This window comes from Cygnus olor, chromosome 21 (assembly GCF_009769625.2).
Source record: "Cygnus olor isolate bCygOlo1 chromosome 21, bCygOlo1.pri.v2, whole genome shotgun sequence".
NCBI lineage: Eukaryota > Metazoa > Chordata > Aves > Anseriformes > Anatidae > Cygnus > Cygnus olor.
Genome location: NC_049189.1, coordinates 4,319,158 through 4,342,114, shown reverse-complemented (window position 1 = coordinate 4,342,114; position 22,957 = coordinate 4,319,158). Strand labels below are relative to the sequence as shown.

At 47.8% G+C, this 22,957-nt stretch overlaps 1 protein-coding gene across 12 annotated transcripts in view; it reads right to left on the bottom strand.

The window, feature by feature from the left end:
- Window positions 1-4,065: 4,065 nt before the first annotated feature.
- Window positions 4,066-22,957, bottom strand: part of SPSB1 (splA/ryanodine receptor domain and SOCS box containing 1) — a 39,322-nt gene continuing 20,430 nt past the window's right edge. For 9 of the 12 annotated variants that reach the window (XM_040533290.1, XM_040533301.1, XM_040533292.1 and 6 more), the window contains 2 exons: window positions 10,578-11,406; window positions 4,066-6,195 (listed from right to left, as the gene is read on the bottom strand). In XM_040533290.1, the coding sequence (XP_040389224.1) occupies window positions 6,068-6,195; window positions 10,578-11,271 (822 nt within the window). In that variant the 5' untranslated portion in view covers window positions 11,272-11,406 and the 3' untranslated portion in view covers window positions 4,066-6,067. Of the gene's footprint in view, window positions 6,196-10,577; window positions 11,407-12,827; window positions 13,345-16,551; window positions 19,438-22,957 lie in introns of those variants that run through there. The other 3 variants (XM_040533297.1, XM_040533294.1, XM_040533291.1) reach the window with 3 other exon arrangements.

Here is a 22,957-nt window from a genome sequence, read left to right as displayed (position 1 = left end):
AGGTGTTTCTTGACTGCCTGTGTGCCCTGCAAAGTAATAAGCTGGGGAGCATGTTTTCTTATGCAGGGTTCGGACAGTAAAATTCAGCTAGGCCCTTCTAAATAATGGTTAATGGCTTTGTAAGAGGTTGTGAGAGGGGAAATGGACAGATGCCTGTAAGAATAGGTGTGCTGGAACCCCCCAGGACAACCTAGGAGGTTATCCAGAATTAGCATCTTGGCCTGTGGCCCCGAAGTACCATGCACCACAAGGCTTCCCTGGGCCGTAAGGGAAGACGGCAGAGCAACCATACAAGATGTTAGAGGAAAGCACAGGGCTAAGTGCCTAAGAAGCCCCTGACTCCTAAAAGCTGCAACTCTGAGCAAAGTGAGAAACTGCAGGTTAAACCCATTTGACAAGGCCTTAAGATACTGTCCTCGTGCCTGTGAGGGTCTGGAGGAACATGTGTGTGGTGCAGAAACACAGAAAGCCAGGGATGTGTGCTCCTAAACCTGCAGGCACTTGGGACTGCTCCCAGCTGAGCCACTTGACATCAACAGCACGCTGCTGGAGCAGGTTGAACACCAGGGAAATGTGAGGCATCCCTCCTGGGCTGGTGCATCCTTCACTTGACTCACATCTGTCACAGCCCTGAAAAAAACACAGAGGGCTTTGCCCTGCTTCGCCGCGTTTGGGAATTGTTGTCCATTTTACTCATAGTGGAAAAAAACAGTTTATAGCTCAGCTAAGTTACAGCCAGCCAAAAAGGCCTCCCAAGCCGTGCAGCGTGACTGGTTAGCGTTGGGTTATTTAGGATGCTGAAATTCAGAGGGCTGTTTGTGTGGCCATCGCTGCTTTTTTAGGAGCCTGCAAACCACCTCAACTTCTGTACGCTGCGGCAACATGTGAGCAGAGGAATGTGGCTGCTCTGTGCTAGTCCCAGAAAAGGTCCCAGATGAGGCCAGCAGATTGGGCAGCAGACGTGCAACACCGAGCCTTTGAATAAAACCCGCAGGCTTGCATCTCCCCTGCGCTACGTGCGTATGTGACCGGGGCTAACGGCAGGAAACCGGCACGGAGATGCCACAGGAACAGAATGCACAAGGGCAGCTTGGACGCCCGGTGGGAAGAGCATTGCTAAGCAGTAAGCAAGTTGTAAAACACAAGTCAGACAAAACATCTGGCAGCTGCTTCAAATAGTTCTCTGTCTGAAGGGCAGACAAGCCTGCAATAGTCTCAAATCAAAACATGTGCAAGGACAGGATCAATGCTCCAATGTGCTTTGTGCAAGCGCTGAATGAATTTTGCTCCCTTCAGCACTGCTTTGTATGCCAAGAAAGGCTGTGCTTTGGGTTAGGTTTTTAATTTTAATAAACCTTGCTAAATAAATCACTACGTATTTCCCTCTCCAGTCAAATGCAACTTAGTCTTTGGCACAAGATCAACAGCATTAGCTCTGCATAGGAAGCATATGGGCGAGGAGGGGGGAGCACGCTAGCAAATGTTTTTCATGATTGTCTTAACTTAATCAGGCAAGAAAGCACAACTGCCAAAGTAGGTTCTTGAAAGTATAACACAAATCCTTCTAGTTTGTACATCTCAGGCACAGGGAATGGGATGACAGCCTTGAAAAATTTGGGGTAAGAACGGGACAGGTACAGACCGATGGCTGCACCCAGTTGGGGAGGTTGCTTGCGCTGAGAGAAATCATTTCATCAGCAACGTGCCAGTGCTGCAGACAAAGGCGAGAATCAACAACTGTCCTCCCCCTCCTCAGGTTTTTCTGTCTCGTTGACGTTGTCATAGCTTTGGTCAAGACCCACAGCAGGAATGCCGGCACCGACGTGCTGCACGAGAGCATAACCTGCACCCAAGACGGGCTTTCCTTTTGCAAGGAATTTCGATGAGACTGCTAAAGGAATGACAGACTTCCTAATCAGCTGCTAAAGGCATCCAGTGAAAGCTTCCCCTCTTCACACTTTCCTTTCGACTCGGAGCACTTTTACCAAAGCCTCAAATCTCAGGAAAACCCAAAAGCTATGCCCACGGAGCATCAGGACACCAGGTTCTCTGCAGGTTTGTCGCAGCACTTCTGTCTCACCAGCAAGGCAACAGCAAACTACAAAGGCCAGGAGCCTCCTGTAAAATGGGGCAGAGCAGTCCCACGTGCACGAACATGCTGCGCCAGCAACAGCAGGAAGATGAGAGATGCCGGCCAGCGTAAGAGCGTTGGCTTTCAAGGCGGCCGTGGTATGAGCAGGGCTTGTAATTTTCAACGCTGCTTGGAAAAAGGAGCCGGTCTGCCTGCCACATGCCTGTGCCTGAAAGCAGGCAAGAGCAGGGGAAGCAGCCACTGATTCATTAGGCCTTGCTAATCTGTGATATCATTTGTTGATTCCACCAGCTCCGATCCCCATCCCATGACTTCCTCCACCGTCGCCATGGCGCCGTACATAAACACGGCGAACTCCCAGCCCCGAGCAGGTCATTTATTTCAAATATTCCATGCAGCTGGAACACAAGCCTGTTTGGGTGTCTGGAGCGGAGCATGAACTAATTTCTCAGTCTTCTGCACCCGCCCCACCTTGTGGGCCCTCCCCAGCCCGCTGTGCTCCCAGCACCCCTCCAGCCCCACTCCCAGCAAGGCAGGGGCAGCCTTCCCCCCGAAGCTGGCAAGAAATAAGTTTCACTCCCAGCCCCAAAACGTGCTGCAGCTGAACACAACTGTGCTGATAACTAAACACACTGACTGTTCAGCTTCAGATGTGCAGAGTCGTCTTCTACATGTGGGAAAACAAACAGGATGAAACCTTCCAAAATTCAAAAAAAAATCTTTGCTGTGATTGGAGAGGGAAAGAAAGCACTTGCATTTTCTTTTTTTTTTTTTTTTTTTAAAGAAAAAAGTTCTCCTCACCCAGTACCCTTATAAGGTAGTTCATAAGCATACCTCTGAGCTTCGGTTGAGCCTCACATTTTGTAGTGTCTATGTGAACTGATGAAGTGATTTGCTTTTCACGCACAAGGCGGTAGCTGCAGGAAAGACAGAAGTACGTGGCCAGGAGGCAGAAGTAAAGCCTCTGTCATAACTGGCAAAAGCACCTGGTCACTTTGGGGAACCTTAGCCTACCTGCTGATAGCATTTGAGAGCACCGCTGTGTCACACAGGTGGGAAGCAGAGGAGACTTAAAGCACTATACCAGCAAGCAAGAAAGTCTGTACTCCACAAAAGGCAATCCACATCTCGCAACCCAGGAACAAAGCCTCTTGTGCAAATAGAGCTCTCAGAAGCAGAGCAGGAGGTAGGGAGTGACTGAAAACCCACATTCAGTGACGAGCTAAATCAAGCTGGTGATGGAGTTGTTCAGAACACATGGAAATCAGACATTTTTCCAAGCACGTGATACAGAAATGATTTCCACCACTCAGCTTGGCCTGCTACAGCCCCTTCTGTGCTTAGTGCACTGTGCTATGGCCAGGGGTTCCTTTAGCCCCTACCATTTCATTTTGCTTTCTTCTGTCTGTCACCTCTTTACCTAAGAAGGACAGAAAGTCAGGTGTCAACACGAAGTGGTAGGTTGGAGCCTTGTTTTTTGTTTTCACAAGATGCTTTTCTGGAAGAAAAAGGTTTGTCTACTGTAATCTAGGAGATGCTTGCAAACCTCCCCAACATATCAAGTTTAGAAAGATAGGTAAAGCCCTGGTCTATTGAATCTACTTGAAGAAACAATAGTATAGTGTAACGAGTTGTGTAGAACAAGTTGTATGAGTTGTAACTCAAGGCAGCTTTAGCTTCCTCCTTTGACTTAACAGATTTAATTCAGCTCTACCAGGAATAGCTATCTTTAGGCATGAATGGCAGATGTACAAAATCACAGGTTCCAACAGCCTACCAATAGCTGCAGCTCGCCCTCCACCTACACACAGCTTTTAGGTGCCAGCTTTAAATTTTTATTCTTCGAAGCAAGGTCCCAACAGCCCTTGCTTTACCTACTTGGGTTGAGTTCCTGGAAGTACGCTCAGCCTTCAGGCGGAAGCTAGATATGGAAAATTCTGATCATCTCATGCAAATAAAACTCAGCATCAAGCAATATTTAATAAAGTTTATTAGGTTACCAAGTATTATCTACAGCCATAAAATAGGAAGTGAGAGTTTTAAAACTGTACAAAATGTACTGGGGAAGTGAGAAGAGATGGAGACAAGGGAGCATGAAGAGCGTTAGAAGTGAGGAGAACACAGGCTTCCCTGGAGTTAAGGAAGACACTGGTTCAAGTCGAAGGCAACCAAGTAGGGCTCCATACACACTATTTTTTGTGCAATTTGTGTCCCACCCTGTAACAGAAACTAGTACAAACCTCTATGTTAAAAAAATCATACAATATTAGATTAAAAAAGAAAGGGGCACATCATACCCCACCCAGTCTTGGCACCAATTCTGTGCTTTAAAAAATATACTATGTAAGTAGTTTATTTTTAAAAAGGTACCCTACAGCAGCTGTTTAAAACATGTTCTTATACATACACCACAAATATATATATTAACATTTTCAACAACTAAACTCATTTGTACCTACACAGAACTGAAGGAATAACTCAAGAGCAAAAAAAACCAACCACACAAACATTTTTTCAAGACAAAGAAATGTGCAAAATAACCCCAGAAAGGCAGCATAGTAACCTGTGGAGAGGTCAAGAGAGCAGCTCCTGCTAGTAAAGGAGTGTCATCCTCTTTACTTGGCTACTGAGGCAAGAATCTATTTGGGATGTGCTGATTTTGCCTGAATTGCTTGTCCTGTTTATTGCAGTTCTCCCCTGCCAACCCCCCAGCTCTGGAGAGGTTTATTTTCTTGCTGTGCTTGAAGATCAACCCCGTTGGGCTCTGGTGAAGTCTCTCAAGTTACATTCTGCAGCAACCACCTTCTGGATTTCTGGTCTGCTTATGGCACTTCCGCAGCTACACTGCCACCACCTTCCCTGGGACAACTTCCCACCCCCAAGCAACAGACAGAACTATTCAGCTGCATCGCTAAACAGAGGTTATGCTGATGGTCTATGGCAGAACAAAGCCTGGTTTGGGTGACTAAGCAGCTTATTCAAGAAGAGAATTCCCTGGAAGAGCCCTTAGAGAATTACTGTGTTTCTCTAAAACCTTACCGTGGAACAGGCTATACAGAAAGCAGACCTAAGATGGCAGGACCTACAGCTGAGTAACAAGTCTGAGGACATCCAGTCTGTCTCACCAGGGACTTTATTGCAGAAGTTTGTCCCTTCCCTGTCCTTACATCAGCAAGAAACCCTTCAGTCCCAGACTAAAACCTACAGTTTTAAGTCAAGAGGAAGAGGGCAGACGAAGACGTGGGGTGACTGTTCAACCAACCGAGTCACACCCACTAAGAGGAGGCAGGACAGAATGGAACAGGAGAACTGAGTGTGATGGTGGTAAACAAGAAAGCAAGGTTTACTGTCTATGAAACATGGTAAGGAGTCCTAGCAGAGAGACAGATATCAGCAACATAACCACCTCCTCCAATTTAAGTGTCCTGGTGGAAGGGTTCTTGGTTTTGGTGTTTCAGGGTTTGGGTTTTTTTGGTTTTCAAAACTCAGCAATGAATTCCTCTTGGTATTCCAGACTCTTCCCAACTCTGCTGGCCACCCCATGCCTTTCTGTTCTTAGCACCTGGTCTTAAGATGACCACTCCTAGTGCCTTCCCTTCCCCTAAACTATGTTCTTCCCTTCAGCTGGTACAGGAGAGCTCACTCCCAGGCTCTACAACCCAAAGGATGCAGGACAGCCTTTTATCAGGAGAAAAAGGGAGGAACAGAGCTTCTAAGTGTTGCTTTTTTTTTTTTTTTTTTCCTTAAAGTGTGCAGGGGAAGTGACTTCCAAAGAACAAAAACCACTCGGTTCTGAAACAAGGACTACTTGAGAGCTTGCCAGTAAGGGCACATGGAGGCTGTATCAGTGACAGAAGTACTTTGGCCAAGGAGTTCCAACAGTAGCGATGACACAAGGGTGGCAAACCCATCTCCTAGTGGGTCAGCTCCAGATATTTTGCCTTGGTTCCAACTCTCAATCCCGGAACATGAAGGTCATTGGTAGAGCAGGTAACTCTTGAGGGAGGCTGGCAGTGGCAGCGTAGGGATCTCATTCAGTCTTTCCTTGCCCAGAGCAAGCCTCACAGCTCGCCGACACAAGTCCATCAGAGGCAGTGGTTCAGCTGGAAAGAGAGAGAGCCAAGACGTTAACATCCCAAGCCACAAGCTACACATTCATCTTGTTTGTTCTAGAAATCCCCCAGAAAAAAAGATTGAGCAAGAAAAGTGGATGCCTGGCTTGTTCACAAAACCCAAACCATTCAGCATCCACAAGTCAGCAGCTTCAGCTCAAATACATGGGCAGGGCACGACATTTCTGTGGAAGTTACTTAAGTTAAAAAGTTGCGTGTGAAGGAAGAGAGACTAAAATCCCTAAAAGAAGTTTCTTCTCTGCAACAACATTCAAGTAAGAACACGTCTTCTAGCTTGTGCCTCTCGCTGCACTATCCAAAAACCTTTGGAAGAGATTTATTGAAGTAAGAGACAGCAGCAGACAGTTTGGTAGCATCATATGGTATGGGCACCCAGAAAGTACTCTGATTTGTTTTTATCCACTAGAAACAGAACTGTCACCCCTTTCATTTCTGCCGCTACTTCTCATGAAAAAAGCAAAGCCATCTGTCAAAGCTTTGTGTCACTACTCATATTGTGACATTTCCCATCAGAGGATTTCTTCCTACATTACAAACCTGGGAAAAATACACGTCTTCTGCTACTATTTTTGCACCTTGTACTTACAAACACTGAACAAGATAATACTAGTTTTTTCAGGCAAGGCATATGGGGACCTTTGCTGCTGAACAGTCATTGACAGAATACAGGGGACTGAGGTCAAAGCCAGGGCGAGCACATCACAGCTGCACAGAAGGAACACAGATTAGTTTCTCACGGCTCCTGTTGCTGAGTCTCTCCAAGCTCACCTGCACAAGCCCAAGGGGTTCCTGTGCCCCAAAGAGACAGCTAAAACAAAGGCATCCCAAATTCAGTAGGTAACCAGACATCCTTCTAATAATCTGGATGCTCAGCACGCACCATTAGAAAGCTTTCTTTAGAGACATCTCAGGCTGAACACAGACACCTAAAAACATCCCCAAAAATAGAAAAGCTTGGCTGAGAAGCTGCAGTTTTCAGGAACTCTGATAGATGCCAACAGCTCTAGCTTCCACTGCTACAAGCCAAATTAATCTGATTGTTCATACAGCTGTTTTAAACAGCTGAGAGACTGGGAAAGCTTAATTTCTAAGCACGATCATGTTACTGTATTTCTTACCAGAAGCCTCTCCATCAATAGGTGGACACAAATCCCTTCCTTCCAAGTTCAAAGATAACAGCTAACATTGAAAAGCTCAGACAGAAGAGGTCAGTCATCTCTGCTCAGGCCACTCCTGATTCTACTTTGGAAAAAGTAACAGTCCACGTAAAAAACGTCTCTAATGAAAAGCAGAGAAAGCAGTTTATCTGTTTTTTGGCAAAAAGGCTGGGAAGGAGAGTTTGTTAGCTGTAGAGACTTGGTAACAGTCAGAAATTGCACTCTAATTGGTCCGTCTCCTCCTCAAGTTAGTAGCCAGAGCTGAACTAATGCCTTATTTCCCCCCCCATCAATCCCTGCTAAGCATCCCAAGCTATTACCTGCTGCAGGGGAAGCTGCAGTGGAATGTTTTTCTAGCACCAGAACTTCAGAGAACTGCTTCGAGCATCGTTACTGAGGCATCACACCTCTAAGTACACCTCTTCCACGGGGAGAGATGGGTGGAGAACAACCAAACAGCTGTCAGGGCAGTGCTGTTCCTACCATTTGTCACCATGTCCTGTGCCAGAAAGCAGCCCCAGGGTTGCTCAGCCCCCCAGCACTGCCCATCTTGCTGCTCATGACCTACTTCAGGATCCACGCTGCCTCTCCTGCAGGGACAGATCTCTGTACAGCAGGACTGCACGTCTTGGCTCTGGCTGCGATACGACTGGAGAAACCTATTACTGGCAGCACTCCTCTGGCACTTCCCAACGTAGCTTACACAAAACTTTGTACCCTCTCTGGGGTACAAGCGTGCTGTATTCCAAGTCTGTCCCAACTCCTCTTGCTCCATATGGAGATAGCTTGGGCAGAGGTATTGTCTAGCCAGAGGACGAGGGGCCTGGGCTTCCAAAGCCTCTAGCATTAACATAGTATATTCTGATTTAATGGCCTTAAAAGCCGAGAGGATCTTCTTCCCACAGAGCAGAACTTTGTCCTCAGCTATTCTGCCCTGATAACCCCCTCTTACTAAAGATAGACCAGAAGAGAAAGCACACGCATCTGACCTCCTTCCATTCACAAGCACTACAATCACTGGACACAGTGCTGCTATTGAATGCTCAGAAGGGGTTAGAGCCAGACACCTTCTTTCTGTCCGTGCCAAAATAGCGTCCTGTCATTCCTGGCCTCATGCCCATGATTCACTCCTATGCTGAGAGCACGCTACAACCAAATCCAATACAGGAGGTGGCTGTTTCCCTGCTAAGAGCAGTTCTGTGCAGACAGCTCCACAGACTCGCTGGCTCTGAAGGGAGCTGCAAGCTTTGGCCTTGACCCTTCCAAAAACCTGGTTGCTGGAGCCGCTGCCATTCTATAAGCTGTTGTGGCAGGATAAGCTCGGTTCCTCTCTGTTGGTGAGAAAATGCTTTGCCAAAAGCTCTCACTTCAAAAGATTTCGATTCTCCGGGGTTATTCAGCCTTTCCTGCTCTGAGCTCATCTGCTAAAAAGCTGATGGGAAGAAGGCTGACTATAGGAAAAACCAGAATAGTTACAGGAATACACCTATGCTGAGCGCTGAGATCGTGCCTCAACAGCCACTGAAATGCTTGCCAGCTGCAAAGAAAATAGTGGCGCTACTGTCTGAGTAACACACCGCTTGAGGGACAGCCCCCAGTTTATTTTTTCTGAGCTAAGCCTTCCCTTGAAAAAGATCAATTATGTTGTGGCTCATGATAGAAATAGGTTGAGGCAACTGTCTCAGTGGATAGATCACCTGCTTTGCAAAGAATTTAGTCACACTCCATGACAGAATAAGCTGAACACGCAGACCATCCAATCAGCCTCATTTCTAAACCAGTTTAAAGAATCAAGAGCTGAAGAATCCAGTAACTGTTTTTCAATAACAGGCAGCAAGCAGTTGTTCTGCAGACTTTCACCTGGGTCCAGCATGTCTCAGGCTTTATTAATACACTGGGAAGTCCCTGTTGCATGCAGGTGTTTGCTTCCAAAGTCAAGCAGGACTTCTCTAACCTAAAAGAAGCTTCCTCGGAAGTGTCATTGGTTGCCTATGAACCCAGTGAATAAGAGACGAGTTCACCAGAGGTGCTTAAGCAGCAGGAGATGCTATCTGGCCCTTTCCCTCTGCTCTGAGCAGCATGCCTTGCTTTCTGCCCACACGAACACAAGACACATCAGGTCTGCAAGCATTGGTATAGATACCTGTCTTGCCAAATTGAGGTATATTTCTCAAAGCACTTGTGGATTTTACACCTATCCCCTCACAAGGCTCTCCTGGTTGTTCTGACAGCTCAGTTTTCGGGTGCCAGTGCTGCTTTCCATACCTCACATCACCAGTGCCAGGGGTTTGACACGGCTGGCCCAGCGTCATAACAAACATGTTCTAAGCACAAATAAAAGCCTAGTATGCTACAGCCTTTGGGCAGACACCCTTCTGGAATGCAGAGGAAACACTACCCTTTTCATATCAATATTGCCAAATTTATTTCAGTAACATAAATCCAGATATTAATCCACTTCCTTCACCTCTCTCCTCCACCCTACCCAGAGGACTGAGTCACAGTCTGGCCCAGTGGGAACCTCTGACTACGAGAGATAAGACTTTAGCACATTTGGACAGCCAAACTTATTACTAAGCTTAGCTAGGGATTGAGGTCCCTATTAGTAAAAGGCCTGGCATGCAAGTTGGGCTGGCTGCAATATCCAGCCCCACACTGAAAATCAGCACAGCCTGCCCTGAGAGAAACAAAGCAAGCTACTTTCTTCAAAGATAGGACATTCCCCTTTCCTCAGGGAGGGACAGCTCTTCCCACTCCTTCCTGCAGGGGATTTTAATGAGTCCCTTCATCAGGCACTGCAGGAAGGTGATTGTCCCTCAGGGACTGTTCCCTGCAGAAGGCACCAGGATTACACTGCAAAGAACAACTGGCCAAAAAGGCCATTCCTGCTGAGACCTTGGTAGCAGTATAGGAAGGCTTGTCATTGCTCCAGACAAACTGGCATCTCCTTCTCCCACTATGCCTCCCCAAACTTCACTTGCTCCCTGCAGCACCTTATTAACAACACGTTACCCAGCCAGACAAGCTGTTTTAATTGCCACTAAGGATTCAGAGATTTCTCTACATCCCACTGCTGCCACGAAATCCTCACCTCTTCGGGAAAGTGAAAACCCTCCAGGATGGTGTACTAAGCCCGCACGTAAGCGGCACGCAGATTTTTATTTGTACTGCTAAAACAAATAGAGCTATACTCACGGTCGAGTCCATTCAAGTAGCGCATCCGTATTTCACAGTGTCCCCACACTGCGCTCACCACGGGGTACAGCTTTTTCCCTTTGAGTCCCCGAAAGGCAACACCCATGTACTGCCCGTCCACAATGAAGCTCAGCGTCCCATCGTCCATGTCCAGAACCACCAGGAAGGAATCCGGCACAATGAAAGTTTCATCTGGTTCTAGGAAGGCAGGGTAGGTTTTACTTGGCTGGTTCTTGCCGTCGTGGTACAATCTGTTGCGCCCAAGGTCCCATCCCCACGACTCATGGTTGTTTCCTACGAGCGTGGTGTACCCTACGGAGTGCAGAGGGGCGTCTGCTGTTGCCACCCCTACCACAGCATGCGTGCCTCGCTGCCGCATCGCCCACGTGATCTGCCACACGTGCAGTCCTCGCGTGTATCCCACTTTGCCTCTGATAGCGTCTGTGCTCTGAGCCACCGGATGCCGGTGAAATATCAGTTTGTCATCCTCCTTCACGAATACATTCAGCGAGCGATCGTCGTTGTTCCACGAATGCAGTAGCTGGACTTCGTACGACACCGGAGGCATGTCCAGTAGCAAGTCCAGACGTGTGGGTTTGCTGTAGTCAAGTCCCTGGAGCTCCTGTTTCAAAGGCCTGTATACCGGGTCCCTCATATCCACAGTCTTTATCCCACCTGTGACCTTCTGACCCATCGTGCGTTCTGGTTTTGCCTACTTGTAGGCTCCCAAAGCAAGCTCATCAATTTGCCCGGCTGCTTCTGCTGTCATTCAGCCCTACAGGAAATGTTGCTTGGAGACCTTGTCAAGATGTACACTAGTCAGTATTGCCTAATGGATGGAAAGAAAAACAGGAGACAAGTTAAACATTACCACATACAGCCTTGTATGCAACATTTACAGAGCAGTTTCAATCCATTTATCTTGACAATTCATCCTTCCTTTCCACCAGCACGGGGAATGCATGCCACCTATACAGCGTACCCTGCATAGCAGAGAGAGCATATAGATCAAACAGACAGGTACTGAGTCTGTCCTCTTCAGAGAGGCACTCAAATTCCTCCTCTTGTCTAAAGAAGGTGTGGATCCGGCCAGAGCTCACCTCTTTACAAGGCACTGTCCCTTATTACTGCACTACTAAACCCTGAGAGCTGGTCCGTGGTCAGACTGACTCCAGCTGTCGTTTGCCTTGAATCATGGACAACGTCTAAGTCAGGCTGGATAAATTGACAATGGTTTCTTCTACACAGAAGACTCAGTACACAGTAATAATGCCTGAGATTTCAGTGCTCCAGGACTATCTTTGCCCAGCCTACCAGCTCTACGTGGTGCCACAAGACCAGGCTGAGCAGGACACCCACCCAGAGAAGGCCCAGGCTGATCACCGGTGTTCGTTACTCCAGCTCCTTCCACCCACCTTGGGGTTCTCCAGCCAAGGCCATCTGTACAGCTATCCACCAAGGAGCCAAAACACACGAGGCATTTTTAATACCCAGAAAGAGTCCAAACAGCTTCAGTGAATTTTAAAACACACCACGATTAGCAGGTTTGGGACCTGTAGCAGCCTGCTACAGCTGACCGGTAGCAAAGGCTTGGTTTGTACAGAGAGCTGCTGTGCAAAGCTCTAATCTGAGCTATCCCTACAGGAAAGGGCGGCACTACTGAATTAACTTCTCCCTCTGCTGCTATAGAGGGATGCAAAGCATTCGTAAGTATAGCTTCCATTCCAGGGAAAGGAAAGCAGGCTGCGTTTCAGGAGGGCAACATTTGTGTTCCGTTTCAGGGAGAGGATCACAGGCTGGCAAGCAGAGCAGACACTGCAAACAAGCCCGGTACCTGCAATATTTTTCCAGGGTTCAAAACAGCTTATTCACAAACATGCTAGGCGAACACTCGGTGTTCTCCTAGCTGGTACTTGAGTGCTTCCTCCACAGGGCTCCCAGATCAGACCTTAGATGAAGAAGCCTGACCTGTAGCCTTTTTTTGGCAGACAGCTGTAGGAGTTCTTGGAGAACCCCCTTCAATGCAAGCATCCCCTGGAGTAAAGGCCGCATACCACAGAGACACGCACACCCAGGGGTTGCCTGGTGGCATTATCCAGCCATAAATAGTTTGCTTCCCTCAACATTTAAACAGTTCCAAGAGAGAAATAGAAGCAGCACTGAGCACAAGCCATCTCCCCCCAGCAGTGATCAAGCAAGGTAGGAACCAGGCAGTAAGATGAAAGCTGCTCCGCCTGGAGCCTTACAGACCTTCCCCGATCAGCTGGCAAGGCAGCCAGCAGCCATCGACACAGGTTTCAGGACATAGCTCAGCCCCTCTCCAGCTCTGGAAAGTACCCTGAAGGCCTGACTGTGCAAGTCCAGAACAGCAGATAAAGCGGCTGGGTCCAGCCCCAGCAGACACCCGTTGGCACTACGGGCTGCAGGGGATCGCTGCCGTCAGGAGAGCGGCTACACCTCCCAGATGGCTCGGCTCAAGCGAGCAGCTTCAGCTGGGGCAGCTCCTCTTCTCCAAGAGGAAAAAATTCCCAGCTTCAGATGCAGAGTCCAGGGGGAGGAGTGAGATTCTTCTCCATTTAGCAGTTTTCCTTCCAAATTTCAGAGAACCCTCTAAAAAGTTGAAGCCAGCTTGCCTGAAGAGACGAGCTTGCTGTGTGCGCCTCTCCTCCAGCTCCGCATCCACCGAAGTGGCTCTGCTCTCGCTCAGCAACACAAACAACCCTCTGTAAGGCAGCTGCCAAACTGGGGGCAGCTATTAGGAGAATTAAAAGTGGGAGGGGAGTGAACTGGCTTTCTAAGAAAAAAAGTGTTATTTTAACATTTCCTGAAGTGAGGCAATCAGTCGGGGCTCCTGCCAGCTACAGTCACAACACTTACTCACAACCAGGACCTCATCTGGCATAGAAAATGAGCATGAATCAGGTCTGGTTTAAAAATAAGGTTACTGGACATTAGCAGCAAGGCTTCAGCTAGAAGGTGACAGGGAAGGTTCGCGCATGTCCTGGGTTACAGATCAATTCACCAGCTTCCCTACAACTTATTCCTACTCCATGGTATGCCATGGGAACACTCAGCTGGAATCTGGTAGTTCTTAAGAGATGACTCCTTTTCTTGCCCCCTTTTTTTTATTTGTTAAGTGCAGAAGGGAAAAATCCTTGACATTCTTTAAGAGTCACATCCCAGTGCACATTACTAAGCAGCAGGATGGCTATTTCCTAAGCATTTAGGGACCTCGGACGTATGGCACGGAAGGACAGAAGGCTCATTAAACAAATACCATTTAAATGAGATTCAATCACATTACAAGCTGACAAGATGACTGAAAAGCTTATATGTTAAGCACATACCATCCACAGCATCAAAACAAATCCTCTGTTATTGAAGCCAGCGAGTCAACAGCTGAGAAGCAGCAAGAAGCCACACAACTTGAGCAATGGCAGTGACTGGGTGCCAGCACACCCTGGCACAATACCTGTGTTATTTATTTCTGCCCCAAAGCTCAGAGTGCCACCACCACCTAGCACAGGCACTTGGGACCAAGTGCCTCGGTGGCAGAGGCTCTCCCAGCCTCCAAAGGCAAAGCCTCTCTCACCCTGGGAGCCTGCAGCATCAAACCAAGGGATCCCAAGAGCAAGCTGCTACAGGCACAAGCCGGGCTGCTGGTGTAAAAGCACCCGCATTGTCACAACATCACAAGTCATGCAAACTCACCCGGGGAGCTGCCTGGCAATATCTTAAACTCAGCACATGTACCACATGGAGTTATTTGAGGATTTAACAGCAGTTTTTCCCAGTGGTCCCCACTCTCCCATCTTCAAACCCTCATGCCTGAGGTATGAAACGGAGGCCTTCAGCGCTCACAAAGCCGACACCAGCTCTGTTAGGATGAGATTTCTCGAGTTGCTCCAGCAGGAGCCTTCCCTTTCCTGGGAGATGCACATTAATGCTGGCTGGAAGGTAGGATTTTAAAAAGTCTCAGTGCAAGTCACTTGCTCAGGCTGGGAGTAGGACCATCAGGCTGCTGAGGCTGAGCTGTGTTGCTCTGCAGAAAGCACCAGATGAGCTACCTGGCATTCCCAAGGCTTATGGCACATGGACAAGGGCTGTCAACGAGGCACTGGCTACAGCGCACTTGGAAGCCTACAGGCGAGTTCAGCTGTTGGAACATTGATTAGGATAAAGGAACAAAACATTGGCAGGAGGGAGAGAGGCAGATTTCCTGAGAGCTGTACAGTACATGTGAGAACACTGCATAGGAAGCAACAACCAAAACAAAGCAGCCTGCCAGGCTGCAGGAGTACTGATGCAGACTGTTCTGAAGTGCAATGCTTGAGAGAAGTAGGAACACAACTCTGCGCTCCCCATTAGCAAAACAACGCCTCGTTCATTATAACTTTCCCTCCTGCCAAGGTCAGCTTTTATCTAGAGGCTTTTTCTTCTCCCTTTCTTCACCAGAAAGGGAATCACCACAGTTCAAGACAGGAACTTCTGAAACACATTTGGTAGGATACTGTCTCACTGCCTGCTCCACAAAGCAAGCAGCCTTTCCTCAACACAAGCACCAGTCGCCACTTGCCTTAGTTGTGACTCTTTCCCCAGGCAGACTAATACCATAAGATGAAGGACTATAGCCAGAATAAACAGAAATAAAGGGGAAAAAAGATTGCAACAAAAGGGTCAATTAGACTGAGAGCAGGTCAGACACTGAGCACCATATGCCAAGATTCAAGCACAACATGGCTCGTTATTAGGGCAAGGCAGTGATTTCAGCTCAGAGCTGGCTCCACTGTCCCTTGCCTGGTCTAAAACTGCCGAGTAGCACCTCGCCCTACAATCAGGAGGTACAATTACGCCCCTTTTAAAAAAGCTTTGCCATGCACAAGACAATACAGACACTTTCCCTTCAGCGGGACAGAGCGAGAAGCTTACTCTCCTAAACGAACAAATTAATGCTCTGGATAGCTTTATGAGATGCAGACAGCCATAAATGAAAGGATACGCCACGGAGCCAGCTACTCCAAAACCTTTGAAAAGTTAGAGGATTAAGTACAAGCGGTAGAAGTGCTTTTACCTATCGCATCAACAGCTCAGGCTTGCTGGAATACTGCTTTACTTTATCAACATAATGCTCCATTTTGCTCCCATGCTATTTTCTGTTTTTATTGGTAATTTCTAGACTTAAAAGCTTCAGAACAAAAGTTGTAAGCGTGTCTCAGAGCAAAACGCTCACTGTCATTTTCAGGGAGTTAGACCTCCCCTCGGTTTAACTGTTCAAAGCAAGGAGATTTGCCATACTAGAAAGAAACGCCAGTCTTCAAAACTACTGCCTGATGGAAATAGATCAAGGTAGGAGGAGATAGCAAAGACATTTCAATGGATGGTGTCAAAGTTCCAGCTGCTAAATGGAAGACAGCTTTTTTTTTCCTTTTTAAACAAGGCTTTGCAAAGAAAAGAATGTGTACAGCAGTCAGAGCAGAGTTGGTTTCCAACTTCTATTTAGGAAAATCATTTGCCTATCACAGCCCTCTGCTGAAGCAGTCACTATAATTTAGTTCACCACCATGCTGTGTAAAACTGAGCAGGACCATCCTGTGCCCGTGGCGCCTTCAGCTCGTAGCCAACCTGTCAGAACACAACCAAGAACCCACGCAGGCCGATGCCATGCAGACAGCAGCCTGGACTACCCCCAGCAGGATATTTTGTTTCCTGGTGTGAATCAAGTAACTAGAATTTGGTTTCAGTCACTTCCCTCCTGTCACCCAGAACCTGGGGAACACCTTGCATGCATTAGGCTAAGCAGTGCCTTGGCTCACACAGATAGGTTTAAAAAGTCACCCAAATCTAAAACGCTATTATTCCAAGACAATTCGCCTCATTCTTATCTATGCCAGCATTCAAACCCATTCACCTCATCTGAGCACACAAATGCAATCCCAGCTATCAATGCAGCGTATGCAAGCCAAGGAACACTCACCCAAGAAGCCCTCATTGTTTCATCTGAAGCCAAAGAGCTGTTCCCATGCAAGTTTTTTCACACAGCGGGAGGTTGTGTCAGGTAGCTCCGTCTCAAAGTGACACAGGAATTTTAACAGGCTCTGTACAGATTTTCAGCTCCATTTGGAAGCAGCTTGCACAGCAGCGAGAGCCCTCAAAGCCCCAATTATGTCTCCACACAAGGCAAAGCATTTGTAGCAGCCATGCAGAAAGTCACTGCTGGTTCCTTTAACATCCCCCGAGCCAGCTCCTGAGCTGCCAGAGCACTGCCGAAGCCTCTGCACAGCACGGATGGCTCAACCCAAAACGCAAAGGGCATCGAGTTCTAGGAGCAGCCTATCCAAAACAATGAAAAGCAAAGAACACTTACTGGAAAATGCATGCACCTGTGAGGCACTCAGCCACTGAAAACAGATGTTTTCATTAGGTCAAGTACTGGCAAGTCATTCTCCTTCGGTTACAAGCTTTACCAGAAGGAAGGACCAGAAGCACTTCAGTCAGTTACAAAAAGTTTTGTGAATGTGACTGCAAAAATCACTTAGCTCCTCACCAGTCTTCCCTTGCTCTGCAGCTCAACATCTCCAGAACACCTGTCTGGGACATCAGTTACACCATTACATGGAAGCCCTGAAACTCCTTGATCTCCCATCCAATCTTGCTTCAAGCCTATTTCTTCTAGTTTACTGTGGCTTACGTTTCCCCCCAATATTTGTAAGACTACTTCTATAGATAAGAGTCCAAGCCTTCAAACACACACAGCATACTCCGCAGACAGTGAATCAAAGCCATACCCTACAGATCTCTCATCTGGAACACCTCAGGGTAACGACAGAAAATATTCTACACATTTACTTGCTTACTCCTTTAGAAAGCTGAACTAAAGTACACAGCTCTAGTAAATGAGACACAGAAAAAGCACATGTACTTTTGCTCAGGTTTCCATGATTTTAATAGAAGAACATTAAGTAAACTTGGTAAAATTCTTAGGCTGAATGTTCATCCTACAAGCTAGTAGATAAAGCAGCTAAACTGACAGGAGCTGCACTACTGCTACTTTTATTAGTTGGCTGGCAGCAGCTTACCTGGAGAATGTGCAAGGTGCTTGCAGGTACTTCACATGCTAGTTTTGTACACAACCCCCGAAGGCCCTTCACACAGAGCTACCCCCTTTCTTTGACGTGAACTCTAGAATCTGCTTCAACACCACAGTTTGATGTTTCAACAGACAGTGAGTTTCTCCTCACTTTTAAGAGCAGATCCCTTGATCACATAGGCCTTCTGTAAAACCAAGCAAAAAAGCAAAGAATGAACATTGATGCTACAAAACCATCCTAAAAGCACGGGGAAGTAAGGAACTTGCAAGCCTCAAGTGTAAACAGCATCCAAGCCTTAGTCCCAGAGAATCAGGACCCCCTGTTCTATTTAGCCTTAATTCTTAGCATCAAAATTGTAGTGCTTCACTTGCAGCGTGCATTTCTGCCTCCTGCAGAAGGTGATCACAGCAAGGCTGTGGCATCCCCTCATCCAGCCCTGGTGCAACCATTTCACCAGCACTCTAGCTTTAACACCCCTCCCACCCCATTAAATATTGAGCAAAGCCTTGCAGGGGGAGTAAGCTTACCTACTCTGAAGTTCCCAAGCGCTGCATTAGCAGAGAATGAGCAGCTACGAAGCAGATGACAGGAACGATCGCACCAAACGTGGCTAGAGCTGGTTTCGGAGTGTTGCAATTGTGCAATTGTTCTTAGATCAGGGCTGGGCAGGCAACATTTATTACATAGCATTGGTTTTGGCAGCACTGGCGAGCCTCCTTGCTATCTCACTCTACATGCAGAAGGGTGCCGCAGTGCCACAGGGGCAGCTTCCCCAGCCCCACCTAGCGAGGAGCAGCAGCAGCTTGGCTCAGCAGGTTTTGCTGCTGGCAGGGCTGCGTGGCCTCCGCAGAAAGTGAAACCGCAGTCACTGAGATCATCAGAGGTAGGGCGAGAACATTTCAGATGGCACGTGTCCCAGCAACGAGCAGAAAGGAACATCCTTGAGCAGGAGGAGGCCCCTGACATGAACTGCACAAGCATGTCAGGGATGGGGAGAACAAGAATTTTAGTGTTTGGCAGTGACCTCTCCAGGCTACAAAGCTAACAAACCACCTTGCTAAGCCAACAGCCTCGTTCTCCTAAGCAGCAAGTTTCATGGTCTTAGATACCAAGAGCTTTGCTCTCCTATACGTTAGGCAGCTGGCATAAGCACGTCCACCCTGAGACAACCCAGGAGAGGCTTCTAAGGAAGCCAAGAACTTGCCACTGTACGATATTGCTGGGATCTGTAGCCACTGAACCAGCTTGTCCATACGAATACAATACTCTAACGAACCTCTCCTTGGGATAAGGAGGCTTCTGCAGAATTTTCTAGCTATTTTTGCAGTGTTGAAAGGCAGTGCAATGAGGACACTATGCCTTCTTACACTCTGAATGGAGGGGCTGGTTCTCCAGCGCAACACTGAAGTTACTCAGAAGTCAGCACATCCGAGTAAGCCAAATCTGGAACAACCCTAAAACCTGGAACAACCCATCCTCAAGTAAGCCACCGACTAGAAACCAACATGAACAAGTCTCCTCTGTCACCCTACCTAGCCTGCTCCCGCTAAGTGCAGTGCTGCATATCCTAGCAGAAAGGGCTTCTCAGCAGCAGGAGAGGTAGCTCTGCAAAGTATTTGCAATAATGGAAGGAACCCGGGCAGAAAGAGTCCTGCAGCTCTTGCCAGAGACTTTCTGCTATTGAAGATTGGTTACTTGGTTACAAATGGCAATTTTGGTTACACAAAAACTAAGATTTTCTTGAAATGAAAAAGTGAACTCAAGCAGATTTCCCTTGCAAAGGAAGTTCAGGGGATATGTCAGAAAGGTCATTAGATTCTTTGCAGCTCTGTTTAAGGTAGCTCCCAGAGAATGCACAAATGCCAGTTAATGCAAGTTAAAGAGCCTTGAAGAGATACCATGCTTGGTGTTTAAAATAGCTTCTCAGAAGTAGACTGCACCTATGTGCTCTGGCAATGCCATCTTTGGTGGGCATCAAGCCCTAAAACAGATGAGATTTGCAGTGCTAAGCTCTCCCTTGCACTCGAGCCCTGTGCTTAGGGACAGGCTCATCCTTCACAAGCCTTCAGAACCACAACAGCACATGTGTTCTTCCCCAGCCTCTCCCACTTATGACTAACGTGTACTCACAGGCGCAGCACTAAGATCAGCGCGCCACACTGACATAAGGGCCTGTCCACCAGCACAATCCATGACCTTTCATCCAGCCCACGTGCCTGAGCTTACCCCACGGACTGCAGACAGCCTTGTTTCATAACACACATTGGGCTGGAGACTTCCCTTCCTGAAAGGACAAGTGGTAGCAAGGCATCTCGTCAGGACCTCTGTTTCCCTGCCTCCCTCTCACGTAGAGGAAGCCAGCCCGAGCACCGTAATCTGTATCCACAGAGGCTGGGATCAGCTCTAAGAGGCTCTCAGTCCCTGCAAGACGATACATTTTTGGCATGAGAGCTGTTAGCCCATCTTCCTATAGAGAGGCTACTTACTCTAATACTCTCAAGCAATTCTTTTGTAGTTTTTCCTGAAGCTGCTTCAAGGATGCATTGCCCTCAGTATCCCAGCAGGATCAGAAGGACACGTAGCTTAAACCAGTTCTACAGCTGGCTTCAGACCTCTGCCTTGCAGACACCACTGCTTCTCATCTCCTTGCCCTGCGATGTCTCCATTTCCTTTCCACTCTTACTCACAGACCAGGGCTGTTACACAGCAAACACTGCTCAACTCAGGACAGCGAGACTCTGGCTAGAAGTGGTTCATTTATTGGTGTTGTAACAGACAGATGTGAAAATGAGTTGAGCAATTCGCTGTGGTTTCCCTGCATGCTCCTTGTACAACAGAAAGCCTGACTCCAACCAGATCCTTACCACTACGGAGCACTGCCACAGAGGCACATCAGTACCTGCACAGCAGGGCAAGCGGCATCGGATGGCACAAGGAGTACGGTTAAGTTCACCCTGGGGCCTGAGAGAAGCCACAGTGAGCGGGGCTGAACAAACAGGCCAGAGAGCTAGCGACTAAAGCTCTTTCCCCAAAGGCAGGATAGTCCCAAGTTTACCATCCCACACAACTGACAGCTCCGCGTCTTAGCCAAGGGCTGAGAAACATAGCCAGCGTCCCTTCCCATGTCCCACATCTGCAGCTGCAGCAGTGACCTTCCTTACACCTCTCCCCTTTGCTCTTCTCCAACATCCTGCTGGTCTAGAATAGCACTTCGTAGCCAACTGGCAAAATGCTATTTTCCAGAAGCAACTGAACTATAGTTTCTAGCAAGTTATTTCCTGGCAACTGCTACAAGCCTAGGGAACTGATTTGATCAACTCCAGCGCCAGGTGGAACTCGGCATCTGCATCGTGCTTGGTGCCCCAGGACAGACTGCCGCATGCTCAGACACCAGCCCAGCTATATTCTCCCCGTGGCTCCAGTTCGCAATACATACGAATGGATTGCAGACATTCCTTGATTTTCCAACACAGAGGTTGTGGACAGGCTGGAGTGGGGACATGCTGTAGCTGATGAAGATCAGATGCGGGGAGTTCAGCTTTGAGCCACAGCTCTGCGCTCCAGATAGATTCTTTTGGAGGAAATACAAAGAAGCTGTGCCTTGGCAGTTGTGCCTGAGCCAAGACAGGACCTGTATATGGTTTTATAGCAGTAGGAAGACCCAGACAACTCCCTTCTTCCTCTGAGGGAAGGGCAAGGAAACACTGCAGCGAGGTTACAAAGCAATGCAGCTACTGCAGATAGAAACCGAGTTAGTGCAGTTGCTGTACTTTTATCTACAGCCCTACTCCTGCTCAAAGCGCTCTGCAGACGTTAGTCATCAGCACGGCCATTCTGCAGAGCAAGCTGTTTCCAGCCGATGCACTGAGACACTTGTTTGAGCAACTTATGGGAGGCTACAGTGCTCCAGCTACAACACGCTCCGCCAGCGCAACAAGTCCTCCACGTGCTTCAGCACGCAGATACATATTTAGAGGACACAGAAGCACTGGCTCAAATGCTTTCCAGACCAAGCGAGACATACTTGCTGCATACCAGGTTGCAGTCTCACTGGTCACATTTGGTAAAGTCACTTTTTTAAGCTCCTGGTACCATTTCCAGTCTCGAAGCATCCGACAAGTGATACTTTTCCTCATTGCTTGTGTCAGTAACACATTTTCTGGGGATAGGGTTTGCTTATATTGAAATTAAGGCCATTTGGAAGCTGTTTCCAGGTTGATTGAATGAAGTCTCTGCCTTAAGCAAAAGGCACTGATGTCCTGGAGTCTTGGGAGAGCTTATTTCAAGGAGAAAAACTACGCTAGCATAGATCCCAACAGGAGAAGTCAGCTGCAAGAGGCACAGGCTTTTCGCCATTATGATTTCTTCACATGGTCTCAGGGGACAGCTCTGCTCTGCCTGCAGACTACAGAAATAAGTCATACAGGGAGCAGGAAGGCAGGCCACATGCAACTTTTCCACCTTGCCCCGTGTATCACCTTTTGTACACTTTTGAACCTGTCTGACCACCTCAATTGCCTTTTCCTTACGTTACTGAGATTTGGCACGTCAACTAGTGGTGTTGCCAGAGAATGCCTCCCATCCCAGCAAGGCTGAAGTCTCCACTTGGCACGCTGCAAACACAGAACCCCTAGTTTAACAAACAAGCTGCACTTGAAAGACTAGTTTGTGGGACTAACCACCAAGCACACGAACAGCGCTTGTCTTACAGCTTCCCCGTCCTTTAGCAGCCACCTCCGTGCTGCTTTTCTACTGCCACACAAGTTAATCAGCCCAGTTTCTAAAAAGTTTTCTGTAACCAAGGATTATACTGAGGCTTATACTGAGGCTTCTGCTCAGGTACCATATAGCACTGCCCTCACGTAAGGGCTCCTTCAGGGCAAGGGGCTGACTTGAGCTCCGCAAAAATCTTAGAAACTCTAAGACAAGTGGAAGCTCCAAGTGCTAACGCAACCAGCAGGGAAGCATCTCTGATGAGCTCCTCAGGACCTGTAGATTAAAAGGCTACACAGGAAGAAGTGCCGGTGTCTTCCAGAGCTCTTTTCAGACCATCTTCACAGAAAGTCACGAGAAGAGTAAGCCATTTAGACCACACCTCAAAATGTAAGTTAGAGTTATAGACAAAGGACAGCCTGAGCAGAGTCAGGGAAATGAACAGGAAGGACAGAGGACTCGAAGGTACCTGCCCTGACAAGGCTGAGTTACAACACTGCAATGCTTTAGTTTCCCTTTCAAAAGGGTTTCAAACTGACTAGGTTGGTCAGCTACTCTGGAGCCTTTGTTGAAAGCCAG